This window comes from Canis lupus, chromosome 19, assembly GCF_048164855.1.
Source record: "Canis lupus baileyi chromosome 19, mCanLup2.hap1, whole genome shotgun sequence".
Taxonomy (NCBI): domain Eukaryota; kingdom Metazoa; phylum Chordata; class Mammalia; order Carnivora; family Canidae; genus Canis; species Canis lupus.
Window position 1 is genome coordinate 37,395,365 of NC_132856.1, and position 23,303 is coordinate 37,418,667.

General features: G+C 42.0%; 1 protein-coding gene across 10 annotated transcripts in view; it reads right to left on the bottom strand.

Moving 5' to 3' along the window:
* Positions 1-23,303, bottom strand: part of CACNA2D3 (calcium voltage-gated channel auxiliary subunit alpha2delta 3) — a 945,543-nt gene that overhangs the window by 703,903 nt on the left and 218,337 nt on the right. Inside the window, exon 1 of one of the 10 annotated variants that reach the window (XM_072785845.1) lies at positions 6,456-6,510. The exons of the other annotated variants lie outside the window; for them this stretch is intronic. Coding sequence (XP_072641946.1) covers positions 6,456-6,509 — 54 coding nt within the window. The 5' untranslated portion in view covers position 6,510. Of the gene's footprint in view, positions 1-6,455; positions 6,511-23,303 lie in introns of those variants that run through there. 10 annotated transcript variants of the gene reach the window in all.

A 23,303-nucleotide genomic window follows, 5' to 3' on the forward strand; every position in this document is an offset into this window, starting at 1 on the left:
CTGAACTTGGCCTGCCTGTGCTCGTGAGAAAGATTTTATATTTCCTTCAACCTCTGCAGAAGAACGGGTGAACAAAGAATTTTTAAAATGTTCTTCTAACCATGAGGAATCACAAATTTGTTCAGAAGGAGTTCTGCGGTCACAAAATCCTGTGTCCAGACCAGGCAAAGTGAGGAGTTCAGCCAAGAGCCTCTCTCCACCCTCATCATTAGCCCCAAAGGCCTGGAACGCCCACTCCAGGCCAAGCCCTCAGCAAGGATCAGAGGGTTCAACAGTGGACATAACAGTCTTAGGACCACACTTACAGGTCCATCAGGGAAAGAAGATAGAACACATATAATCACAAATTCAGCTAATCCACATGGTAGCAAGTGCCAGGAAAAAAACCCTAGGTGCCAAAAAATGAAACCAGACTCCGGATATGGAGAGAAGATGGGCTTCAGTACTGTTGGTTACTTAGGTTCTTATAAGGATTAAATGAGATCATTACAGCATCCAACTTAATGTGGAGTCTCAAACGAACATCCCATTCCACCTCCCTCTCTATATCAGAGAAGCTAGAGAGGGATGCTAAAACAAATTGCTTAACTTGCTTGAATGAGCTCACTGCTCAGAGGAATGAGTAAACCACTCAGCCATTTATTCTTTCTGGAAATATCACTGAGCATCTACTATGTGCCAGGACAAAGGTGCCAAAAATACAACAGGGAATAGGACAGACTATGCCCTTACTCTCATGATGCTTATCTTCTAGTGGGAAGAAAGACCCAACAAGCAGGAACTGAGTTCAGATCTCAGAGAAAGCTATTAAGGAGAAAAGGAGTCAGGGTTGCACAACACAAGTTAGTGAGTAACTGGGCAAAGGTCGTTAGATCACCTGGTCAGTGCCAGCTCCTCTCCAGAGGTGACATACGAGCTGAGATCTGAGTGATAAGCCAGATATGCAAAGAAAAGTGAAGGAAGACTGTTCAAGACAAGAGGGAACATGAGAGTCAGAGTCCTGAGCAAAAAGAGGTTGGCATGGTTAAGAGAGGATAAAGAAGCTGGGCATGGCCAAAGCCTGGTTGAACACTGGAAGAATGGATGGGGGACACATCCTAGTGGCTTTGTAAATTTGAGGCACTCGATTCCACGGGTCTACTCCCTGGAGGAAAAACAAGAGCAATATGAGCAGTCCCAGGGAGTGACAGCTCAGCGTGGATACAATAAATGCAGTTTCCACTAGAAAGCAGACAAATTTGTCATGTGCCGGCTCCATACAAGGAATGGCTCAAGTAACTAAGTAAATAGCTGACATCATTCACAAACACCAAACATTACGGGGTTCACTTCTTAGAAGAAGTCAGGGCTAAAGATCTTGATTCCCAAGGAGGAGAAGGAGGAAACATATTTATTCAACACTCTTCTGCCCATATATTACTGAATCTCGGCAGAGCAGCTGGTTCACAAACACTACTGAAAAATCCCTTAGTACTGCAAAAGCTGAACAGCTACAACCCAGCGCTTGGCATAAGCAGCTGCAAATTTTGTCTCTTCTCAGAAGCCCCTATTTTGCAGCTACGTAAATGTATCGGCAGACTTCAGTTTTCACTAAATGGACTTTTAATTGTATACGTTTCCCTTGCAAGAAAGCCTTTATGACATACATTTATGATGCTGTCATCATAAAAGTTACTTAGGAGGATCTTGGAATCACAGTGAGTGGCTCTGACATGGCTTCGTGAGTCCTGGGAACCAGGAGCCAGGTGTCAGTTGTTCCCTCCTGGAGAAGGTCTCTCCGTCCCACCACGCAGGAAAAACACTTCCACCTGGCTATTCATACAACAGAAATGAACTCTCACCAGTGCAGCTGAATTAGGTGGAGGCATATTTCCATTTTGTTTTTGGAGAATTTTTTTTCCTATTAAATATGTATGTGGGTTTAAGCAAGGCAACCTGAAGAATCAAGAACTCACTAGTGTGAGTTCTATCTACATCTGTGGTGTCTGTTTCTCCCTCCATTACGGCTCTCAGCTCTGCCTCCCTTGCTTCCATACAAGCACTTCCTAAGTGGCCTGTTAGGCTCATGTCCACCGTGCCAGACTCATTCCATCAACTTAGGCACCCTGATAGTAAGAATGTCTTTCTCACTGGCCCCTGGAAAGCAGTCCAAGGCAGCTCTGATTGGCCTAGTATAAGTCACAAGCCCTCTTCTGAGGCAATTCCTGTATCCAGGGGGATCTAGGACCTTAGTAGTGGAGCCTGGGCATTCTTTCCGCCTTGTGGCTGGAACTTATAAGGACTCCAGCATCAAAAGGAAGGAGGAGATGATACCCAAAGACACCCAACATTGGGAAACAGCATGATGACCAGGTTAATACTTTAGCCACCTCAGTCCCCTGCAGCAGAAATGTGAGTTAATGAGGTCACATGCTGCATCTAACCACATACAACTTACTAATGTGGAATCCTCCTTCCCGCCTAGGCAGCATCATCTGAAGCTTTATAATTCTCTGAGTTCTGCTTTTCTAGGTTATTTATTATTAATCACTCCTGGTCCCTTCAGGTGTTGCGAAAGTGTTCGATCAATACTTTCAAACACTTACATGACTGAGCAGAAATTGAACCACTTACCTCTAGAGCCATCCCCAAACATTCGCAATTGGGTATTTTATGTTGGCTCTTTCCCTTACACTGACCACTGATAGTATAAAGTCTCTTCCTTCCAAGGTGTAAAAGGAAAGCTCTGCCACTAGAATGTGTCAAAAACAAACAAGTTTAATAACGAAGGTGGCTTCAAGCTCATGAGCTGGATAGAGTCGAACCTACATTATGTACCTTTTCTTGGCCTTTGTTCTCCAACATCTGACAATCGCTACCTTCCATCATCTGCCATCCCAGATGCTATCTGACATGACCGGACATATCTGAGTATATAGTTATTGTCTGTTCCACAAGAATGTAAGCTTCATGGGTCCAGGGCCTCATGTCCTTGGGTAGCCCCAAGGCTCACAAATGGCCGGTACTTAATAATTACTGGTTGGCTATAGGATTAGTTGTCACAGAATCACTTTCTTCTACATCATTTCCTATAGTATCCCAATTGGAAATGCTATAATAAACAACTTTTAATTTAAAAAGCATTGCCATACCCAGAAGAACTAGCTTCTGACTTATCCCTAGAATCTAAGCAATCCATATCCTCAGCAAGATCTTCCGCTAACCAGGATTTCAGGAAGCACTTGAGGCCTTGAAGGTTACAGTGTTTTGGGGCCTCTCTGTTTCTACAGCCTTTTAACCCTTCCTAGCACCAACTATAACTTTCATACTTGTTTTTTTATTTGTTTTTTGTTTTTTTTTTTTAATTCTTTTTTTTATTTTTATTTTTTATTTTTTTATTTTTTCTCTGTTTCATTCTTTTTTTTTAATTTATTTTTTATTGGTGTTCAATTTACTAACATACAGAATAACCCCCAGTGCCCGTCACCCATTCACTCCCACCCCCCGCCCTCCTCCCCTTCTACCACCCCTAGTTCGTTTCCGAGAGTTAGCAGTCTTTACGTTCTGTCTCCCTTTCTGATATTTCCCACACATTTCTTCTCCCTTCCCTTATATTCCCTTTCAGAAAGCTGAGGGGGCAGGGAAGGGCCAGAGAGGGAAAGAGAAAAAAAAATTTTTTTAGATTTTATTTATTTATTTATTTATTTATTTATTTTATTCATGGGAGACACAGAGAGAGGCAGAGACATAGGCAGAGGAAGAAGCAGACTCTCCACTGAGCAGGGAGCCTGATGGGGGACTCAATGCCAGGACCCAGGGATCATGATCTGAGCCAAAGGCAGATGCTCAACAACTGAGCCACCCAGGCATCCCAGAGAGAATCTTAAGCAGTCGTCGCCCTCAGCACAGAGCCCAGCACAGGGCTCGATCCCAGAACCCCAAGATCATGACCTGAGCTGAAACCAAGAGTCAGGTGCTTAACCAACTGATGCTTAAGTACCCAACTGATGCCTAATCACCCTGCATACTTGATTTTCTTATAAAAAAATATTTTATGATACTTCTCTCAAGTTGTATTGAGATCTTGAATTTATCCAACATAAATTGGTGGTTGATGAAGACTGAATGACCAGTCACTGTCAGGACTATCCCCATCCACTCTCCAATTTCCTCAGTTGTCCTTGACTCACCACCTGCAATGTCCTCATCATTTCACCAGCTATAGGCCTCCAATGGCAATCGTATTCAGAAGATTCTCAGCAAAATGAGCACACTTCTTGAATTCACCTACAGACCATGAGAGAACACCAGGCCCATTGTCATTTGCCTAATTATTTTTATACCTTCACTGAAATGCTTCGAGATCTCCTTGGCTTTGGTGTTGGCCAACAACCTCCCTCTTTTTATAAACAAGCTTTTCAGATAAGAAATTTACACCAGCTGCAATCAACCTTTCTAGAAGGAAACCATTCTCTCTGACATGACAAGAGCCACTAAAAAACAACCACGGCAGGAACAGCAGCTTGTACGATACCGCTGACACCTCAAAGAGTCAGGGAAAAAAATAGCTGGTGGGGGGAAAAGACCAAGTCCATAAACATTGCAGAGGGGCCAGGCTCCCCCAGCTCTCATGCTACATGCGGCAACCAATTACTCTCTCAAAAGAAGAATGCAGGTCTTACATGAAGTGGAACAATTAATTTCACGCTTGTCATCCTGGCCTCAATAGTAAGTTGATTTGAATCAAATATTTGCGGTACATTACGGCTTGCAGGGGACAGTTCTGGTGCCTCCTGAGCTGACGGACTACCTTGATGGCTACCATTGTAAAACAATCCATCAATAAGAGTAATTATGGTATTGATCAAAGCGGTTGGCTGCCTCAGATTGGAATCAATTCTCAGGAGTTGCTGGGAACAGAAATGTCTAATGGACTATTCCATCACTAGTCACTGCGGCAACTGAAACAGCTAATATTCTGGAAAGTTCTTAATAATTACTCATTGAATCTGCATTTCTGCTTCAGTGCTTGTAACTAGACCCTGCCTACTGTAGCCTGAAAGTCAGTCCAAGTGGACGAAGGAAGAGCCAAATGCAGACTGACCAAAAAAAGCAGAATAATGTGGAATACTACCTTCAATAATTTTATTGTGTCCTGTTAATCAGAGAAGATCATTATTTCTTTTTACAGAGTTTCTGGGTAAGAAAGTACCACTGGGAAAAAAAAAAACAGCATATTTTACGGGTGCAGCTCTTACAGAGGTCCCTAACAAAAGGAAATTCTGCATTTTGATGTTGATGGCATCAGTAACAGAGTAACACAATATCATTACTGTAAAGTTCTCAAGCATGTACCTTTCTAGAAGGTTCCTAAATTTGCCTAGCTCATGGGGAAAAATTTGGAGTCTCTGGGAAGCCACATAAACTTGGGGAAACGCACAGTAGCTCATTAAGTCTAATAAACCTCCTTCCTTTTTCTCTCACTCAAATGCATTTCGATTTATAACCAGGTTCTGCTGTACCCAGGGCAGCCCGTGTGGAAAAGGAAGACCAGACCCTCGAAGCTGCTACACTCTTCATCGGGTGGTCTCTTGACCAGCACAAGTTGGAAAGAGGGTAGCTGTTCAATCTTGAAGACTTCCTTTTCTGGGTCTGGCAAGACCTGGCACAGTACTTCCCCCACACAGCACAGAATGCACACCTCCCTACAGACAAGATCACAGATCCACCAGTAAAGCTGTGGCCGCCTCCGACTTAGAGGTTTTCCCTCTTCAGGACTTAACATACACAACCTTCTTTCAGGGTGCAGTCCAACACTGAGCCTCACAAAGCCTTACTTTTTGTCCCAAAATTAACACTGACATGTTCTTTCTAACTCTGCTTCTGCATTTTCATTTTTTCATTAAGCATTTCATTGCCCATCCAGCTCTGACACTTAACCTCTCTGCGCTTCCCTACATCCATTTACACTCCCACAAAGGGGGAGGAAATGATTAATTCTGAGAGTAGGGTGTTTAGAGAAGGCTTACTGAAAGACATTTGAGATGACTTGAGGGATTCCCAAAGTACCAGAGTACCTGGCAGTGGAGGCAGGGGAGGAGTTTTGCGGAGAATAAACACCAGCAAAGGCCAGAGAGGCAAACGAAGGGTTGGGTAGTGTTGTCTACAGCACAACGGTGTTGAGGTAGAGACAGCCCATGTAGGGTAGGGTAGAGACAGCCCATGCACACCGAGAAGGGCCTGTGATACAGGGCTGCTCCAAGGATTATACTTTGTTAGAGGCAGCAGGGAGCCAGCTGATGGAAACACTGTCGTACAAAAGGTAACCCAGAATCCTTGTGCAAGATGAACTGAGAAAGGAAAGGGAGCCCGAAGGCTAGTTGGGAGGAGAAATGATGATAAAACACCAAATCCTTCTAAAATAAATCTTGTGTAATTGGGACACTATTTCAAATAACAAGTTGATGAATACTCACATGGACGTTTGCCAGAGCACATCGTCGTCCTGCATTCTGTTGTGTTGTTTGCATACTGCAAGAGTGGCCACAACGTTATTAGGAATTTACAGGATCATTAGCTGTCCTCCTCTTATTTATCAAAGCGCTAGAAGATGCCTGAGTGAATTCCAAGTTCAGTTTGGAAAGTTTCAAGATAACAATGTATTTATTTAAAGGCTTAGAAGGTTTTCACGCCAGAATGACTCTTAACTCTCCTTAGCACTATAAACATTACCATTAAATCAAACATGATTCCATCTTAAAAGGGGGAAATCAGGTTTAGACAGTTTTTAACCTGAGAGAAAAATGTGTGCAATAGAAACCAAACAGCCATTCCACCAGGAAAAACTTACAGATGTTTGTCTTCCCTCAGCAACCAAATATTAATTTCACTGATGGTGAGATTAAGGAGGCAGACAATAGTCAACTGAGATTACTCCAGTGCTTTTATCTGCAATTGGCAGCCCCTTTAAGCTGAGGCTAGAGGACAGGAAAATGTCCTATTAATGCTCTGCACAGTAGATAGCTGATAAAACCTCTACATTGCAGATAAGGGCCGTGTTCATCCTAGAAATCCACCAACTCCTTAGAGCATGCAAGCCACTGTGTATCATTCCTGTTGATTTCTATGAATTTCTGATATGGAAGAGTTTTACTTCAATTCAAAGAAGTTTGTAACAATAATAATGACAAAGATACTAATAGCAACTAACAGTGATACAGCACTTATTACAGATTAGGCTGTATTCGTAACCTGTAACCTTTCCAACAACCCCATGCGTTAGGTACTATTATTACCTCCATCTTCATGCAGGGGAACTGAAGCTCAGCAAAGTTCAGTAATTTGCCCAAATCCTTATCTTCCCCCATTTACACTCACAGACATATACAAGTAATCACCTGGAAGTTACCAGAAGGTTGCATTTGGTGGACACATCATTGCACTCCTGCAGAGAGAATATACTATCATTCCCAAAAGCAACAATGGTTTATTCCAAGCTACTTAAAGGTTTCAACTGGTCCCTATGCCAGCCACCCAAAGGAGAAATGGAAGGGAAGGGAGGAAAAGCCAAGTGTGAGATAAAGAACCACCATTTAACCCATCTCCTATCTGGAAATGGAAAATGACCCTTGAGAGATCAGACTCATCCCTGACAAACCCAAACCTGTCATTTGATGGGAGAGCATCCCTCCTCAGAGAAGTGCTTCTCAAGTGGTCTCCAACTGCATCAACATCCTCTAGGAAAATGGGGGAAAAAATCCACATTTCAAAGCCCAGCCCCTGCCCAGTGACTCGCTATGAGGAAATATGAGGAATGCATCTTAAACAAGATCCCTGCATGATTTTATGGCGATTCCTGGATTAGAAACTGAAGTCATCCCAATCTCGCTGCCATGGACTCCTCCAAAACACACGCACACATAACACGAACCCGCCAATACCTTCCTCCCAGTCAAACATGTGTAACAGGAATAAAGAGACCCACCCACAACCTCTTCTTTGCAAAAGAATCAATACCATAATACCATAAAGCTCTTTGTGCCAAAAAAAAAAAAAAAAAAAAAAAACAACGCCACACGTTGTTCTAGTATTTTGAAATATGTCGCACCGATATGAAGAGGTTTTGGGCAACACTGCCTGAAACAGCTGGTCAAACAGTGCAGTTTTAAACCCTCACTATTACATTAAAGGTCTGATTTCAGAGCCACGTGTAAAAAGGGAGGACAAAGAAGGATTCAGTGAGAATATTAAATCAAATCCTGACCTTAAAAGACCAGCCAAAAGCACAAGGTCACAGAAAAGGCAAAAGTTATGTGACCCTATGATGGATAGCAAAGGCTCAGAGAGCATGGACAGGCTGCTGAGGCCAAGAAATCACCGCAGGTAAAAACCATGATGTCTGGCAGCTAAGATCCACTGTGTTTTCTTGAGGTCTACTTTTTCTTGCTGACCCTGCTCTTCTGGCCACCCCAACACCTCTCCAACCCTTTTGTGGAACCCTCGGTCAACAGCAGGCTCTGGAATAGGAAGAGCACAGGAAGTGCTGCAGGGATCCGTGGCACAAACAAGCTGGGTGATCACAGACAGACAACAGGGCACCAGATGGCAAACGCCTGGTCCCGGAAGATATGGGACAGAGCAGAGAAATTCAGTTCTGTGGCCCAGGGTGGGCAGCCCGCATGAGGACACCTGAGAGAGGAGCAAGACAACAGAAGCACTGGCAGGGGATGTGCAGATACTCCTTTAGACAAAAATGTCTACTTTTAAGAATTGCGGCCACGTCCTAGTTACAAAGTCACTGGCCAGGGAGGCCTATGCAGAAGCCCCTGAAAGACTTCCAAAACAAAGAAAAAAAAAAAAAAAAAAGATCCTAGCAGACAGAAGAGAGCCAAGATGCCGGCCTGCTGCCCCAGGCCACAGAAATGAGACTGCTCCCTGTTAATCCCGATCCCACGAAACCAACATTTCCATAAGAGGTAGGGCTGATGTCATCTACTAGTAAATCTATGTAGACCCACAGTGTAATGAAGGGATTCTCACATAATGTTTGGTGTGAAATCCTATACAAGAAGCTCAACCTCAATCTAGTGCTGTATTTTCTGACAATTGCATCACCAGATCATTCCTGAGAAATCAGTTTTTTCCTGTAAGGACCTGTTTGTCCTTTAGTGGAACTGTATAAAGGGAATTATTAAAAAAAAAACAAAATGAGATTATTGTACTAAAAAAGCAGATCTGCAAAAACAGAAATTGGAACCACTGGAATCCAGGCACTTTACATACATGTATCTTGGGGTCCCAATTAAGGAGGATTTCTAGAGAGATTACCGTGTGAATAATATGTTTCAAATGCTGCCAATAGATAGTACCTAAATATGAGAACCAAGAAGAGCTCGAAGGAGAGCTGAAACTGTAAAACACCAGGGCCTCGCTATAACCCCGTGGGTCCTCAAACTTCACATTACTGTTCTGCTTTATCAAAGGAACCATTTTATAACAATATCATTTTGATATTGATCTAACTAGTCCCTGGGAGCCAGGTCACCTAATAGTATTTCTGCTCCTTATCGGTGCCACACTCATGTTCCAAAGGAACAATATTTATTTAGATTCAAGAGAGAAGACACAGATTCCAAGGACCAGAGCAGATGCAAGACAAACACCATTTAGGGAGGGAATAAAGCTACTCCATCTCTGAAATTGCCTTAAGAGCTAGATGGGATGGGATCAGTGTGGAGGGGAAGGCTCCAAGAGCCCTTTTTGATCAAAATAGGTTGACATTAGAATTTTCCACTCACTTGCACTCACTACAATGCCACGGTCTGCAGATTCTAAATAAACAGTGGCAGATGGCAGTAATGATGCTTCCACGAAGAATCCTGCATTTGTCACCTTATTCCATCCTAAATAATCTATGGTTTCAAATTAAGTTGGTTATGCAGACATCCTTGTCACTTCTTAACTTCAAAATACAAAGACACTGACTCTCACAATAGAGTTGGAGATACCCCACAACTGTGCTCCAGAGGTTGACTCTACTTCCCCCACCTCTTGCAGTGATTTGAGTCTATCCCTTTCATTTTTCAAGAAATCCTCTTCACTGCACTCCCTGCTTCCCTCCTATGCCCCAAAGGCATCCCATCCCCTCACTGCCCCCACCCCACCCCACCCAGTACAGCCCTGTTTCAAAACTCTGCAGCAGAATCTACACCATGCAGGAGCCAAACCTGGCTTGATCCCCCCATTCCCCCACCAGGGTTCCTATTTCCCAGCCTCTGTACTTAATCTGGCTCTGCCTACATCCACCTTGCCCCTCCCCATTCTCCCCTCTACATTCTCTGGATCAGACGCCTGTACCTCACAATCTGCAGGCCATGATGCCTTGGGGCATTTGTACCTGCTGGTGCTTCTACCTAGAATGCTTTTTGCTCCTGTCTCCACTTCCCCTTGTCATCAAGTCTCAGGTTGAATGTTATCTTCATTGCAGAGTAAATTATATTTTCTTGAACATACAGACTGAGTCGCTACCTAGCTGCTCTGTAGCAGATGGCCTGTTGCTCTGCACAGTTCTTACCACATCTGAATCTTTCTTGCTCACTTCTCTCTTGCCCGCCCCCTATAAGACTATAAGCTTCCTAGAAGCAGCAGCACCTTGATAATCTTTGTAAATAAAATGGAATTATATTTCTATGAAGCCACATGTTCACCACTGACCACAAAACAGGAGTCGGGCCTGATCCCAGTATGTGTATCAGAACAAAGTAACTGGTCTTAAGAATCAAGTTAAGAAAAGTAGTAGGAACAGTCACTGGGCTAGTAGGACTCTTGCTGATCATGGCTGCTTCCTATCAGACTTCAGACTTCATAGATAGCATGTTCCAAGAGAACATAATGATTTAGAGAAAAGCAGGGTTCTCTGAGCACACCTACCAGATGCATGTGTTTGTGTTCACTGCATTTCAGAGAAGTCCTGACCATTCCACCACTAATTGAGATTCAGGGCATTGATTCCACCGTATAAAAAGCATCATAATATGATCTTTTCAAACAGCAAAAAGGCAATTAAAGAGTCATTTGTAGCTATCTGGAGTCACTGTCAACCACCTTTATATTATTAAGAGACAAGAAAAAGAATGGTCCTACTCATCCCCCAAAAATCCAAAGTATTTTGGTACACAATGTTGAATACTTGTATATTTGTCAGGGTTCTCTAGAGGCACGGAACCAACAAGATGTACGTATGTAGAGAGTAAAAGATCTACTATAAGGAATTGGCTCACCCAATTAAGGAGAATGCCAAGTCCAAACCTGCAGTATGGACTGGAAGCCTATAGACCCAGGAAAGCCAGTGGTGCAGTTTCAGTCCCAAGGCCAGCAGGTGGAGACTCAGGAGAGCCAACGGTACAGATGAAGTGTAAAGGCAGTCTGCTAAAAACTTCCCTCTTGCTCCAGGAGGCTAAATCTTTTTTGTTCTATTTAGGCCTTCAACTGATTGGATGAGACCCACTACCTCATGGAAGACAATCTGCTTACTCAAAGTTCATTGATTTCAATGTTATTCTCCCCAAGTTGACACAGAAAATTAACCACCACAAGTCCACCCCTTGTCAACTTGGTACTCACATGCATCTCCTTAAATCATACCTAATCTCCAAATAAAGGCATTAACAACGTAGCACTTCCACCTAAGATGACACAACTGATACTACTACTCTGCATACAACCAAAATGTACTAGCCTTTTCCCCAGAAGGGGATGCAAAATCCTTGCATGATGTTTACTCTTCTCTTTAATATCCAGTAATTTAAATATCATGATGGAAAGTTAACAACACTGAAACACTATGATATAAAGTCAACACATCTTATGTTACATTACAGGAGAAGAACATAAGGAAGAGAACAAAGATGTGCTACACACATGCACACATTCAAAACAAAATAAGGAGACACTCGTGACTATTATAGTCCTCATTTCTGTAACTAGTCCGGTGGTCATAGTTGGCATTTATACTCACTCTCTTCCAATACCCATTCTGTATTCCCTTTGCATTTAGCAAGCACCTCGTGCTGTGGTTCTTTACTAGACAGAGTTACCCAAACCTTAAAATCCTAAAACTGGGGAGGTCCTAACAAAGACTGGGCAGCTTAAACAACAGGAATTTATTTTCCAGCAGTTCTGGAAGCTGAAGTCCAAGATGAAGGTATAGGCAGGGCTCCCTTTTTGGCTTGCAAGTGGCCGCCTTCTTGCTCTATCCTCACACGGCCTCTTCTCTGTGCATGCACACTCCTGGTGTCTCTTTTTTTTCTTATAAAGACGCCTGTCCTATTGCCCTCTTTTAAATTTGATTATCTCCTTAAAGGCTCTATCTCCAAATATAATTACATTGGAGTTATGGCTTCAATCCATGAATTTCGGTGAGGGAAAAGCACAATTTGGTATGTAATAGCTTATAATAATATTCCTAGTCTCATCCAGGTTCATATGCAATAAGCAATAGTTCAGGGAAATAAAATTCTGACATGTTCTAGGCATGTCATAATCTTATGTCAGTATTTTAGAGAATATTTTATGCATTTACCCAACATCAATACATTAGGTCAATCATTTGAGCACCTACTGTGAACCAGGCACTATTCTAGGCATGGAAGATATGAGCAGTTATGAAATGAGACACCAGAATATGTCCTGGCTGTTGGTCATTGTGGGCCACTGTTTGCAGACATGAGGTCCCAGTATGGAATTTCAGATCATTTTTCTTGAATTATAGATTCTATGCTAATTCTGTTCCTTGCTTTATTTCTTCAGGGGCTCCAATTAGTTATATGTTAGATCTCCTTTGCCTGTCTTCAATATTTGTCCCTGTCTCTTGAATTCTTTTTCTATTTTTTTCTGCTTAAAATGTTCCTAATTTGTAACTTCTCTTTCTTTTAAGGCATTACCTATTGTATTTACTCTTGTCTTCCTTCTTATTTAATCTTTATTTCTAAAAAGTTTTTTTCTTTTATTTCCAATGCTCTTCCTCACTTGTCACTTCATTTCTCATCTCTTTTATTACTTTCTTAATGAATTTTAATCCATTTTGACAAGAGAAAATTATAGTTTTAACTTGTTGAATGGGTTCTTCTATTTAGTGTGTTATATGTGAGATGTTACTCTACTCTTTATTCTTTTTGTCTTCTTTTTTATCTTTCTTTGTATTTATATGAGATTTTTACTTCTATCCTTTTCTATGGCTTATATTTATGTGAAATTAATTCTTCTAAACTTTTAGGAAGAAGCATGGTTCACAGTAGCTTTTCTAACTTCAGAGCTCCCTCTTCTGTTGTTTTCACACGGTGTTAAAAAAAAATATGTTGGGTGCTTTCTGAGATACCCTGGCTCTATTTATACCTTCATATTCACTTTTATTACTTCTAAAGAGAAAGAGAAAAGTTCTCTGAGCATCTGGGCAAAAGAACAAGTGATGTACAAGGGAAAAAATGTTATAATCAGACCTTGAAAGTAACACTTAAAAAACTCAAGGAAATAAAATATGAGCCAAATATTTTTAAAAATATTTTATTTATTTATTCATGAAAGACACAGAGAGAGGCAGAGACACAGGCAGAAGGAGAAGCAGGCTCCCCACAGAGAGCCTGATGTGGGACTCGATCCCGGAACCCTGGGATCATCCTCTGATCAAAGACAGACACACTCAACTGCTGAGCCACCCAGGCATCCCTGAGCCAAAGATTTTATAGTTAGCAAAATTATTTTCAAGTATAAGGGACATTAATACATGTGAAAACCTCAGGGAATACAGTCCCCTTGAGCCATTTCTGAGGAATATGCTAGAAAATAAGCTTGAGGCAATCAAAATGGCTAAAGAGGAGAGATTAGGACTAGTGGTCAAGATTAAATATGTAGATTCTTGAAAAATTAAGACTAAATGAAGGTTACAAGGTAAAGTATAGTAGGAAATGGAAACATGCTGGGGCACCTGGTAGCTCAGTTAATTAAGCATCCAACTCTTGGTCATGATCTCAGGGTTCTGAGATTGAGCTGTATATTGGGCTCTGTGCTCAGCAGGGAGTCTGCTTGGGATTCTCTCTCCCTCTCCCTCCCCTTACTCATGTGCTCTCTCTAAAATAAATAACAAAAATCTTTAAAAATATGGATACCTGCTTTCAAAATGTAGATGTAGTAACAACAATTATTTTTAAATAAAGAGAATAGGAAAAACAAATTTAAAAAATGTTTTAAGCATGACAAATCATATTTGTGAAAAAAAATATTATTCTGAGATGTTTTATATATGAGATCAAGCACATGAGTTATTAAAAGTTATAAGATATTCTAATTCTATCTTCCCTTTGTCCTTAGAACCAAGTTACCTGATGTGAAATCCAAAAGATACAGATATATATATATATAAGGTCAAAAACTCTATGGTCTTATATTTGAATTAAAAGTATCAATACGGAATTATATTTTTTAGACACATACACACACACACACACACACACAGCTATATAGATATATCTGTATCCTAGCCAGCATCTAGCTTTTCTTCTAAATAGCTAGAAACAAAGACTAACCGAGTAACACTGAACACTTCTAGCACCTAGACTCTGGCCTTGATATACTAATTTCTCACTAAAAAAAATCAAAATATCTTGGAGAAATGGCTGATTCCAGGTCTGGGGCAGGAAATGTACAAGAAAAGGCCTAGAAGATTTTGTCATTCCATGTAGCAGGGAAGCTGTCAAAGACTCTTAGGGCCATGTCAAATAGAGCCAGCTTGAAGAGGCTCTCCCAAGTCAAAGAACTGTCCTTCAATAAAGATGATAACTGCAATTTACTGAAACCCATAAAATATGTTTAAATCCATTTGTTGGGCAGCCCCAATGGCCCAGCAGTTTAGCGCCACCTTCAGCCTGGGGTGTGATCCTGGAGACCTGGGATCGAGTCCCATGTGGGGCTTCCTGCATGGAGCCTGCTTCTCCCTCTGCCTGTGTCTCTGCCTCCCTCTCTCTCAGTCTGTGTCTGTCATGAATAAATAAATAAAATCTTTTAAAAAAATTAAAAAAAATAAATCCATTTGTTCACAATAATACCAAAAAAAAAAAAAAAAAAAGCATACAACTCATTGGCTGCCTTCAAAGGATGATGGGGAAAGAGTCCCTACTTTGAGCCTGAGGAACAAAGGATTTATCCTGCCTATCTTTTATGAATTATGCTGGATGAGAAACCAAAGAGGAAGAAAAACTTCATTATAGAAATAGTCCAGCTAATAAATGAAAAATCAATGATACGTACTGCTCTGCAATCCTAGAGGTCTGATGAATCTAGGCACAGAGCACCAATAGCAAAGAGAGCAGCAGGGGCCATGTGCCTCCCAGAGAAAGATCACTCTGCCACTACCCAGAGTCCTGCCAAGGAATCAGACCTAAGGCTGGTCAAACCTGGACTGCAGCTCCCAATTAATGTATAGGAAATTCCAAGGACAGAAGAACAGTGCGAACTCCATGATGACTGAGCAAAATGCAAACTGTGGTAACCTCTACAAGTTAAATGGCCTGATTTTAACTAATAAATTGTAAGGGGGGGGGGGGAGAGGGATGGAGGAGGAACATGTGGGTTAAAAAAAAGGTGTAAGAAATATCAAATTAAAAAATAAGTGAAAGAAAACAAAAGTGTCTCGAATGCACACTTGAGTGACCAAACTGCAAAGAAACACAAGAAGGCAATTAAAATGAGAGACAGAATATTTGTGTCCTTAATATGGAGAGAGGAAGACAAACAAAAATAAATTAAAAAACACATAAACTCCCAAAGCAATCAGGTTTATTTATTAAAATTCCCTGCCAGGAATTATCAGGTGACAATGACAATAGAGAAGCAAATCCCAAACTAATTATGAGCATATATTCTTTACAAAGTATCCACTTTTGTGTTCCATTTCCATTTGGAGAATTGACAAGGGGTGGGGACACTGGTGACAGCTTCTGATTTCCTGTAATCAGCATTTACTCATGGTAACAATGATGAGGGTCTGAGTGAGAGAGAACAGTGTCAAACCTCAAAAGGAGGCTTTCTGAATAACGGCTGTTTCTCAAACTCTGCATTACACTGATTAACAACTGCATTACACAAAGGATCAAAAGTTGGCTGATGGAACCCATACCCCAGGCCAATTGCCACGTCACTGGAGTGGGAAGCAATCCAAAATACCGGCCTTTGGATAAAGGATGGGAGGGGAGGCCTGGTCTCAGGTCAAAGGCCCTAGCCCTCAAACAGAAGCCAACCTTAGAACTAGGAATCTACACTCTGTTCAGCACAAGCTACCATTAGAGTCCCCAAAGGAATGATCATTCACACACACACACACACACACACACACACATATTCACTCATTCACAACCATTAAAACAAGCAAACCTATGTTCTTTGACCATCCAGCCACTTGTAGGCTATGACCATATAATTTATTGTTCAAATGAAGATACCACTGAGCTTGATAGGGAGTGACATTAATAATTATGCCAGACAACTAGCATAAACTGGAACAGCCCTGGGCAAATTGGGACAAAAGATTACCCTAGGTATGACCCTCCCAAAAGATGTTAAACTATTCAGGGATCCCTGGGTGGCGCAGTGGTTTAGCGCCTGCCTTTGGCCCAGGGCGCGATCCTGGAGACCCGGGATCGAATCCCACGTCGGGCTCCCGGTGCATGGAGCCTGCTTCTCCCTCTGCCTATGTCTCTGCCCCCCCCTCTCTCTCTCTCTCTCTCTCTCTCTGTGTGTATGACTATCATAAATAAATAAAAATTAAAAAAAAAGATTAAAAAAAATATTCATATGTCACCTAAATCCTTCCAGAATTCTTGTTTCAGTCTCCACAGAAAAGGTAAAAGTATATAATTACCAGACTATCAATGGATCCCCAATGGTAGGAACAAGATGATTTTAAAAGGTACATGGTCAGGTGCCTCGTTAGCGCAGTAGGAAGCGCATCAGTCTCATAAAAGGTACATGGTCAAACACATACTGTTTATTTGATTAGTCAAGTATTTCAATGTGAATTGAATAATGTATAGATAGCATCTTAAACACACGATTTCACATATTTTATTACTTACAATGAAGCTAAAGTCTTCCAAAATGTCCACTGATTTAAATTAAAAATGACTGGTAAATACCTCCACATGCTTTAATACCTGCTTCTCTTTTTCCTTCAGCTCGTCAGTCAACAAACCTTTGCTGAACCCTTACCAGGAGCAGGGCATTATCCCAGATTCTGGGGTCATGGTGGTGACTTTGGTCTCTCCTCAGGGAACTGACCAGCCAGTGAGTCTTTGGCACAAATGATGCTATTTTTAAACTTAATGAGGCATTGGATAGTTTGATTTAATAATGTGGAAGACAGTGTTTCATGGTTAACCATTTTAACATAGTCTCATTCAAATAACAGTTACCAATTTACTAAAGGCCAAAAGGAAACATTCTTTTTCAAGATCACCTCCAATGCCAACTGCTTCTGGCTCATTTTCTACTCTCTCCAGGCCAAGATTCAGTGCATTTCCCCATCCCCTTCCCAAATTAATTTTGCTCATCTGTAGCCATTGGGGCACCTTCTCTCAGCAGCTGAGTGCTTACTGGAAGGACACATGGTAGCTGTGCTTGGATGCCATGATTTCCCAGTTCCTTTCCACCACGTCATGCATGGAAAAGGACTGAGGAGCCCTATGAGGCTCCAGGGGGAAGGTGCTGTAGAATTAGTCAGGTTGCTCTCAGCAGAGGCTGCGGGAGTACTTCATCTGAATCTGTACTCCCTACAGAGGGGAAGCAGAAGCTCCAAGGTTTGCCCACATGGTATATCTAAGACACACATGTCAATCATTACCAGTGACTCTTCTACACACTATTGCAGACTGACTGCACGTTACATGGGCCACACAAGTACACATCATGAATGTGCTAAACTCTGTGACCCTGGGGCAGTGGGGCGGGAGGGCGGGGGGCAGAAGAAACCAAAACTAGTATTGTACCATTTGGAAAGGGCTTCCAGAAACATTCTAATTTCAGTATCTATGAATCCAGCGAGGAAGGCAAGGCAGTATCATTATCCATGCTTAGAACTAAGGAAAATGAAGTTTGGAGGGATTAGTGACCTGTGCAAAATTATGCTGCTAAAAAGTGTCCAGCCTGAGTCAGAGCTCAAGAACTTTCTGCTCAGCTGTATCATCTGAAGTCTGGAGCCAGGCAATAGGTGGCTGACTTTGAGGCTCCACCATCCCAACAGGTCCTTTATGTGTATGCAGGAGAGAATGTTTTGTTTTTGTTTGGTTGGTTCTCCCTTTGAATTCTAATTAGTCTTTTTTAGTCAGAAGTATCGAATGCTTCACTGACCTTAAAAATAAGCATAATGAAAAACACTATCATTTGCACAGCAACATATAAGACATGCAGTTCCTCATGCAATATGAATAGTCACCAACCTTAAAGTTTTTGAGTGCTGAAAATAATGGAACTATGTGAGCTTACAATAGAAGATTAAACACTGAATATAATCAGGAGTACCCACTCTACTTTTGGCCAGATTTGTCTGGCATCGACTGGTGTTTGTCAAGCCTTGAATGGCTCCCTCGGTCTTGAGTCTTCCCACACCACCCTCTGTCTTCCTGGGTAGTGAACCCAAGGTCTCTACAGGCATGGGTATTACAGACTCCACAAGGACATGGGATAAAGGGGCAAGCAGTGCCAAGCTAGGGAATAAATGAACCAGAGGCAGAAGGCATAGTCTTGTGCCTTGGAATCAGAGAGCACCTGGTTGGGAAGCCTGGGGTGCTTAGTTGGTTAAACATCTGTCTTCAGCTCAGATCATGATCCCAGGGTCCTGGGATAGAGCCTGCATTGGGCTCTCTGCTCAGCAGGGAGTCTGCTTCTCCTTCTCCCTCTCTCTCTGTGCTCGCTCTCGCTCTCTATCAAATAAATAAAATCTTCAAATAGAGAGAGCACACCTAGTTTATGATCTGAAACTGGGCATCAGGCTAATTGCGGAAGCTGATGACAATTCCCCTGTACCCCAATCCCCTCCAGCATCTCTGTTGATAGGAAGAATATTTTCTACAGAACGCTTCCATATTTTGACAGTTGGTAGAAGTTGCTTTACTGTCCATCATCTTCAAAACTTCCTCCTTGCCCTAGTGGCAACCAAACAAAGCCAACCACCACCGATGACGCACTTACCATGTTCCAGGCTCTGTGTTGAAGCTTTTACGTGTTTTCTCTCACTTCATTCTTGCAGCAACCCTATTTCAGAGGCACTCTTATCATCATAGTTTGGATGGAGAAACTGAGATTTAGGAAGTTAACATAACTTGCCCAAGTTCACACAGGAGGCAAGTCTTAGACCTGCTAACCAGCTACCACCACCAATACCCTCCACATTTGGAGCTGAGTGTACGTGTCTCCAGAAGCCAAGCTCTTAATCATCGCCCCACATTGGTGCCTTCAGCCACAGGAGTTTCCTAGAAACTGCTAGCCTGTCGTCCAGTCTGTCCAACTCTCACTTCTGAAGCAGCCATGCAGTGTATGCAGTTCATACACCGGCCCACTATCCTGAGTGATAGGGCATGTCCAGCCTGGCCTCCATAAAGCCCGGTTTGCTCAGACTCTTCTGCAGGTTGTGTCTTCACCTCAAAGTTGCCTCAAAGTCCCTTTGCAATTAACATGCTTTCTTAAGACTGTGGACTCTGGAGTCAGATGGCTGGGGCTTAAATTCCTGCTTCACAATTTAGGAGCTATGTGGCCTGGAGCAACACACTTAGCCTCACAGTGCTACTTTTTCTCATCTAAAACATTATAGCATAAGACGCACCACTCGGTATGCTATGAGGAAGCCCTCAGCCATGGTCACCTAGACGACAGCCATATGCAAGTCAGCGCCAAGAGTTTCTGGATAAATGTTCCGATTTCTCTGACAAACTGAATGCAGAGAAGTGGGGCTGTCTCTCAGCTATTGGACCCATTTGCCACTAGACTCAAGTTCCATTTTGAGGTCAGCCAAGAGTAAGCAGAACCAGATAAAAGAATAAAGACTCCAAGCTTCATTTTTAGATAGCTTTTTCCCAGGAACTTGGATGATAACAACTGGCACCAGGTCCTAATGTACTTTTTTTCCTTTGTACCAAGATATTTCCAAGCATAGCAGCACCTCCAAAGTTTCCAAGGGAGAAGCCAGCCTACTCTCTGGTGTGCTTCCTCCAAGCATCTTTTTACAGAAGCAACAGATAAGAAGAATGAAGAGCCTGAAATCAATGTACAGAATCACATCATGAACCATAAATCAGGTAAGTCAAATTCTTCCTCCGCCACTTCCTGTCTCATCTCCACTGACTGGAGGGAAATGCATTGCTCAGCTGCTGATCCATATTCCTCATACTTCACCTAATTAGCATTCTGAGAGGCTGCCTCTCACAAGGAAAATCATCCTGCAACTTCTGTCGTTCTGATTATGCTGAAGCAGCAGAGGGTTTTCAGTAACCGCCTTTGACAAGCATTATTATATCTGGTAATTACTGTTCTCTTGGGTAGGCTGGAACAAAACAGACTAGCTTATCGTGGCTGATCTTTTAACCTAAGCCACTGAGCTTCTGACCTGTAACAATCAACCTACAGGATCTGCTAACCCCTTTTCTGGCCCCTGTCTAGGTTTGCTTTCACTTAAAAGAAAAAAAATATCCACCTAATATGATCACCCCTAGTTAATTCTTTTCTCGTATCTTAATAGGTTGAACACCCCAAATTCCCTCTTACAGAGAGAGCCCCTTTAATATCTTGGACTATTCCAGATAGTCCTGGCATAAATCCCAAAGGGATATTTTTAAATTTAAAAATTAGAAATTAGAAATTAGGGCAGTCTGAGTGGCTCAGCGGTTTAGCGCCGCCTTCAGCCCAGGGTATGATCCTGGAGACCCAGGATCAAGTCCCACGTCGGGCTTCCTGCATGGAGCCTGCTTCTCCCTCTGCCTGTGTCTCTGCCTCTCCCTCTCTCTCCTCTCTGTGTTTCTCATGAATAAGTAAATAAAATCTTTAAAATAAATTAGAAATTAAGTTCCTTAACTGTATGTTCCTTTTTTTTTAAGATGTTTATTTCTTTATGAGAGAGAGAGAAAGAGAGAGAGAGAGAGAAGCAGAGACATAGGCAGAGGGAGAAGCAGGCTCCCTGGGGGAGCCTGATACAGGACTCAGTCCCAGAACCCCAACATCATGACCTGAGCTGAAGGCAGATGCTCAACCACTGAGCCACCCAGGCACCACATGTTCCTTAACTATATGTTCTATTCCCCATCCTGTAAACTTTATTCCCAGCCCCAAGTAAGAGTCCACAGGCATTCTTTACAATGATTCTTCTAGCACTTGATGTTTAGTGGGACCTTCTCAAGAGCCTAGCATAATGTAAAACTGCTTCCTTTTAAAAATGTTATCTGATTTTATTTCATAGAAACTATGCTGGAGGGATCCCTGGGTGGCGCAGCGTTTTGGCGCCTGCCTTTGGCCCAGGGCGCGATCCTGGAGACCCGGGATCAAATCCCACGTCGGGCTCCCAGTGCATGGAGCCTGCTTCTCCCTCTGCCTATGTCTCTGCCTCTCTCTCTGTGTGTGTGAATATCATTAATAAATAAAAAAAAAAAGTTAAAAAAAATTAAAAAAAAAAAACTATGCTGGAAAAAAAAAACTATGCTGGTAGTTAGTACCAGTTGTATTATATTTTCACTATCCCTATTTTTTAAAGATTTTATTTATTTAAAAAAAAGATTTTATTTATTCATAAGAGAACAGAGGGAGGGAGGGAGAGAGAGAGAGAAAGAGAGAGGCGCAGAGAAGAGACACAGGCAGAGGGAGAAGCAGGCTCCATGCAGGGAGCCCAACCCTGGGGCTCCAGGGTCACACCCTGGGCTGAAGGCTGCCCTACTATCCCTACTTTAATGCTGAATAAAGGGAGGATCGGAGACTCAGATAACCTGCTCCAAATGCCACATAAGTTTGCCTTGAGGCTCTCGTGTTTACTTACTCTACTCTATTACCTCCTATGCCATTATCTTGAGCAAGGCTCAGATTTTCTGCTTCGTAGACAGATTTTTCTGCATTCTGAACCACGGTAGGCAGTAGAGCCACATCTGTTCTCCCAAACCTCTTCAACATACAGTGATCTTTCTTCTTCTGACCCAGCCCTTTTGACCGGGATTCCACATTTGGCAACTGGAGCCACAACATGCACCATCATGCTTTTCACTTGCAGTTATCCAAAACCTGGAGCTGCCTCAGCCTTCTTTGAGAATCTTGCATCGGCAATGAACTTCATCAATGAATTTATATCTCATCTGTCTGTCTGAATTACAAAATCTCTAAAGGCTAGAGATGTTAGGTTTATTGCTCTACACCTTTCCTTTTGCACAGTGGTTGCCCTATAAATACCTACTAACCGATTTATGTCCACATTTAACTAATCCAATAACTGCATTCTTATTTATAGGGTTGAAAGCAAAGCATGTAAAAAAAAATCAATTCCTTCTTTTTTTCCTGTTCTTCAAGAACCTTTGAAAGATCTTGACCACACTCCCAGCAAAGCCCCACCCCAGAGCTAGCACTCAGTTAACTCAATAATTACTGTCCCGTACTGCCTTGTGTCCTATATTTTAGCCACAGGGCCAGACATCCACTCCTTTTTACATATCAAATTATATTTTGACAAGCATTAGGAAGAATGACTGACAATGACTTTGTTAAGGATCACCACCTCTAATATGTTTATGGTTTACAACAATCAACTCATCTGTTAGTTTATAAGTTGCTAATAAATAAAACGTTCAAAATTATCTAAAGACCTCAAATGAGTTTATGAGAGCTGTGGCTCACATTTTTGGTAAACAGCATTTTGGAGGCATAAGAAAATTAATCTCCTTGGACCACAGAAAGAAAGAGAGTTGATGTGAATCACTGTACTGTGTCCCGGTTGGCCCCATCCTGGGCAGTTCAGGTGGCATTGGGGAGGTAACGGCATTCTGTTTTGGGTTAGTCTTTTTCTCAGCAGCTCTTGCAAAACTTTTTTTTTTTCATTTAGACTTAAGTCAGGAATGAGATAGAAAAGCAGGATATATTTGCTTCATCATATCCACTTCTCTACCATTACTTCCACATATAAAAACTGACACCATAAAAACTAGATGTCTTGAGATTTACTGTTTTCTCCCCACTAATAAGAAGCTCTATGATGACAAATGAAAATATCTTAGCAAGCACATCAATGTTTCGAGGATTTTTTTCTATTAAAATAA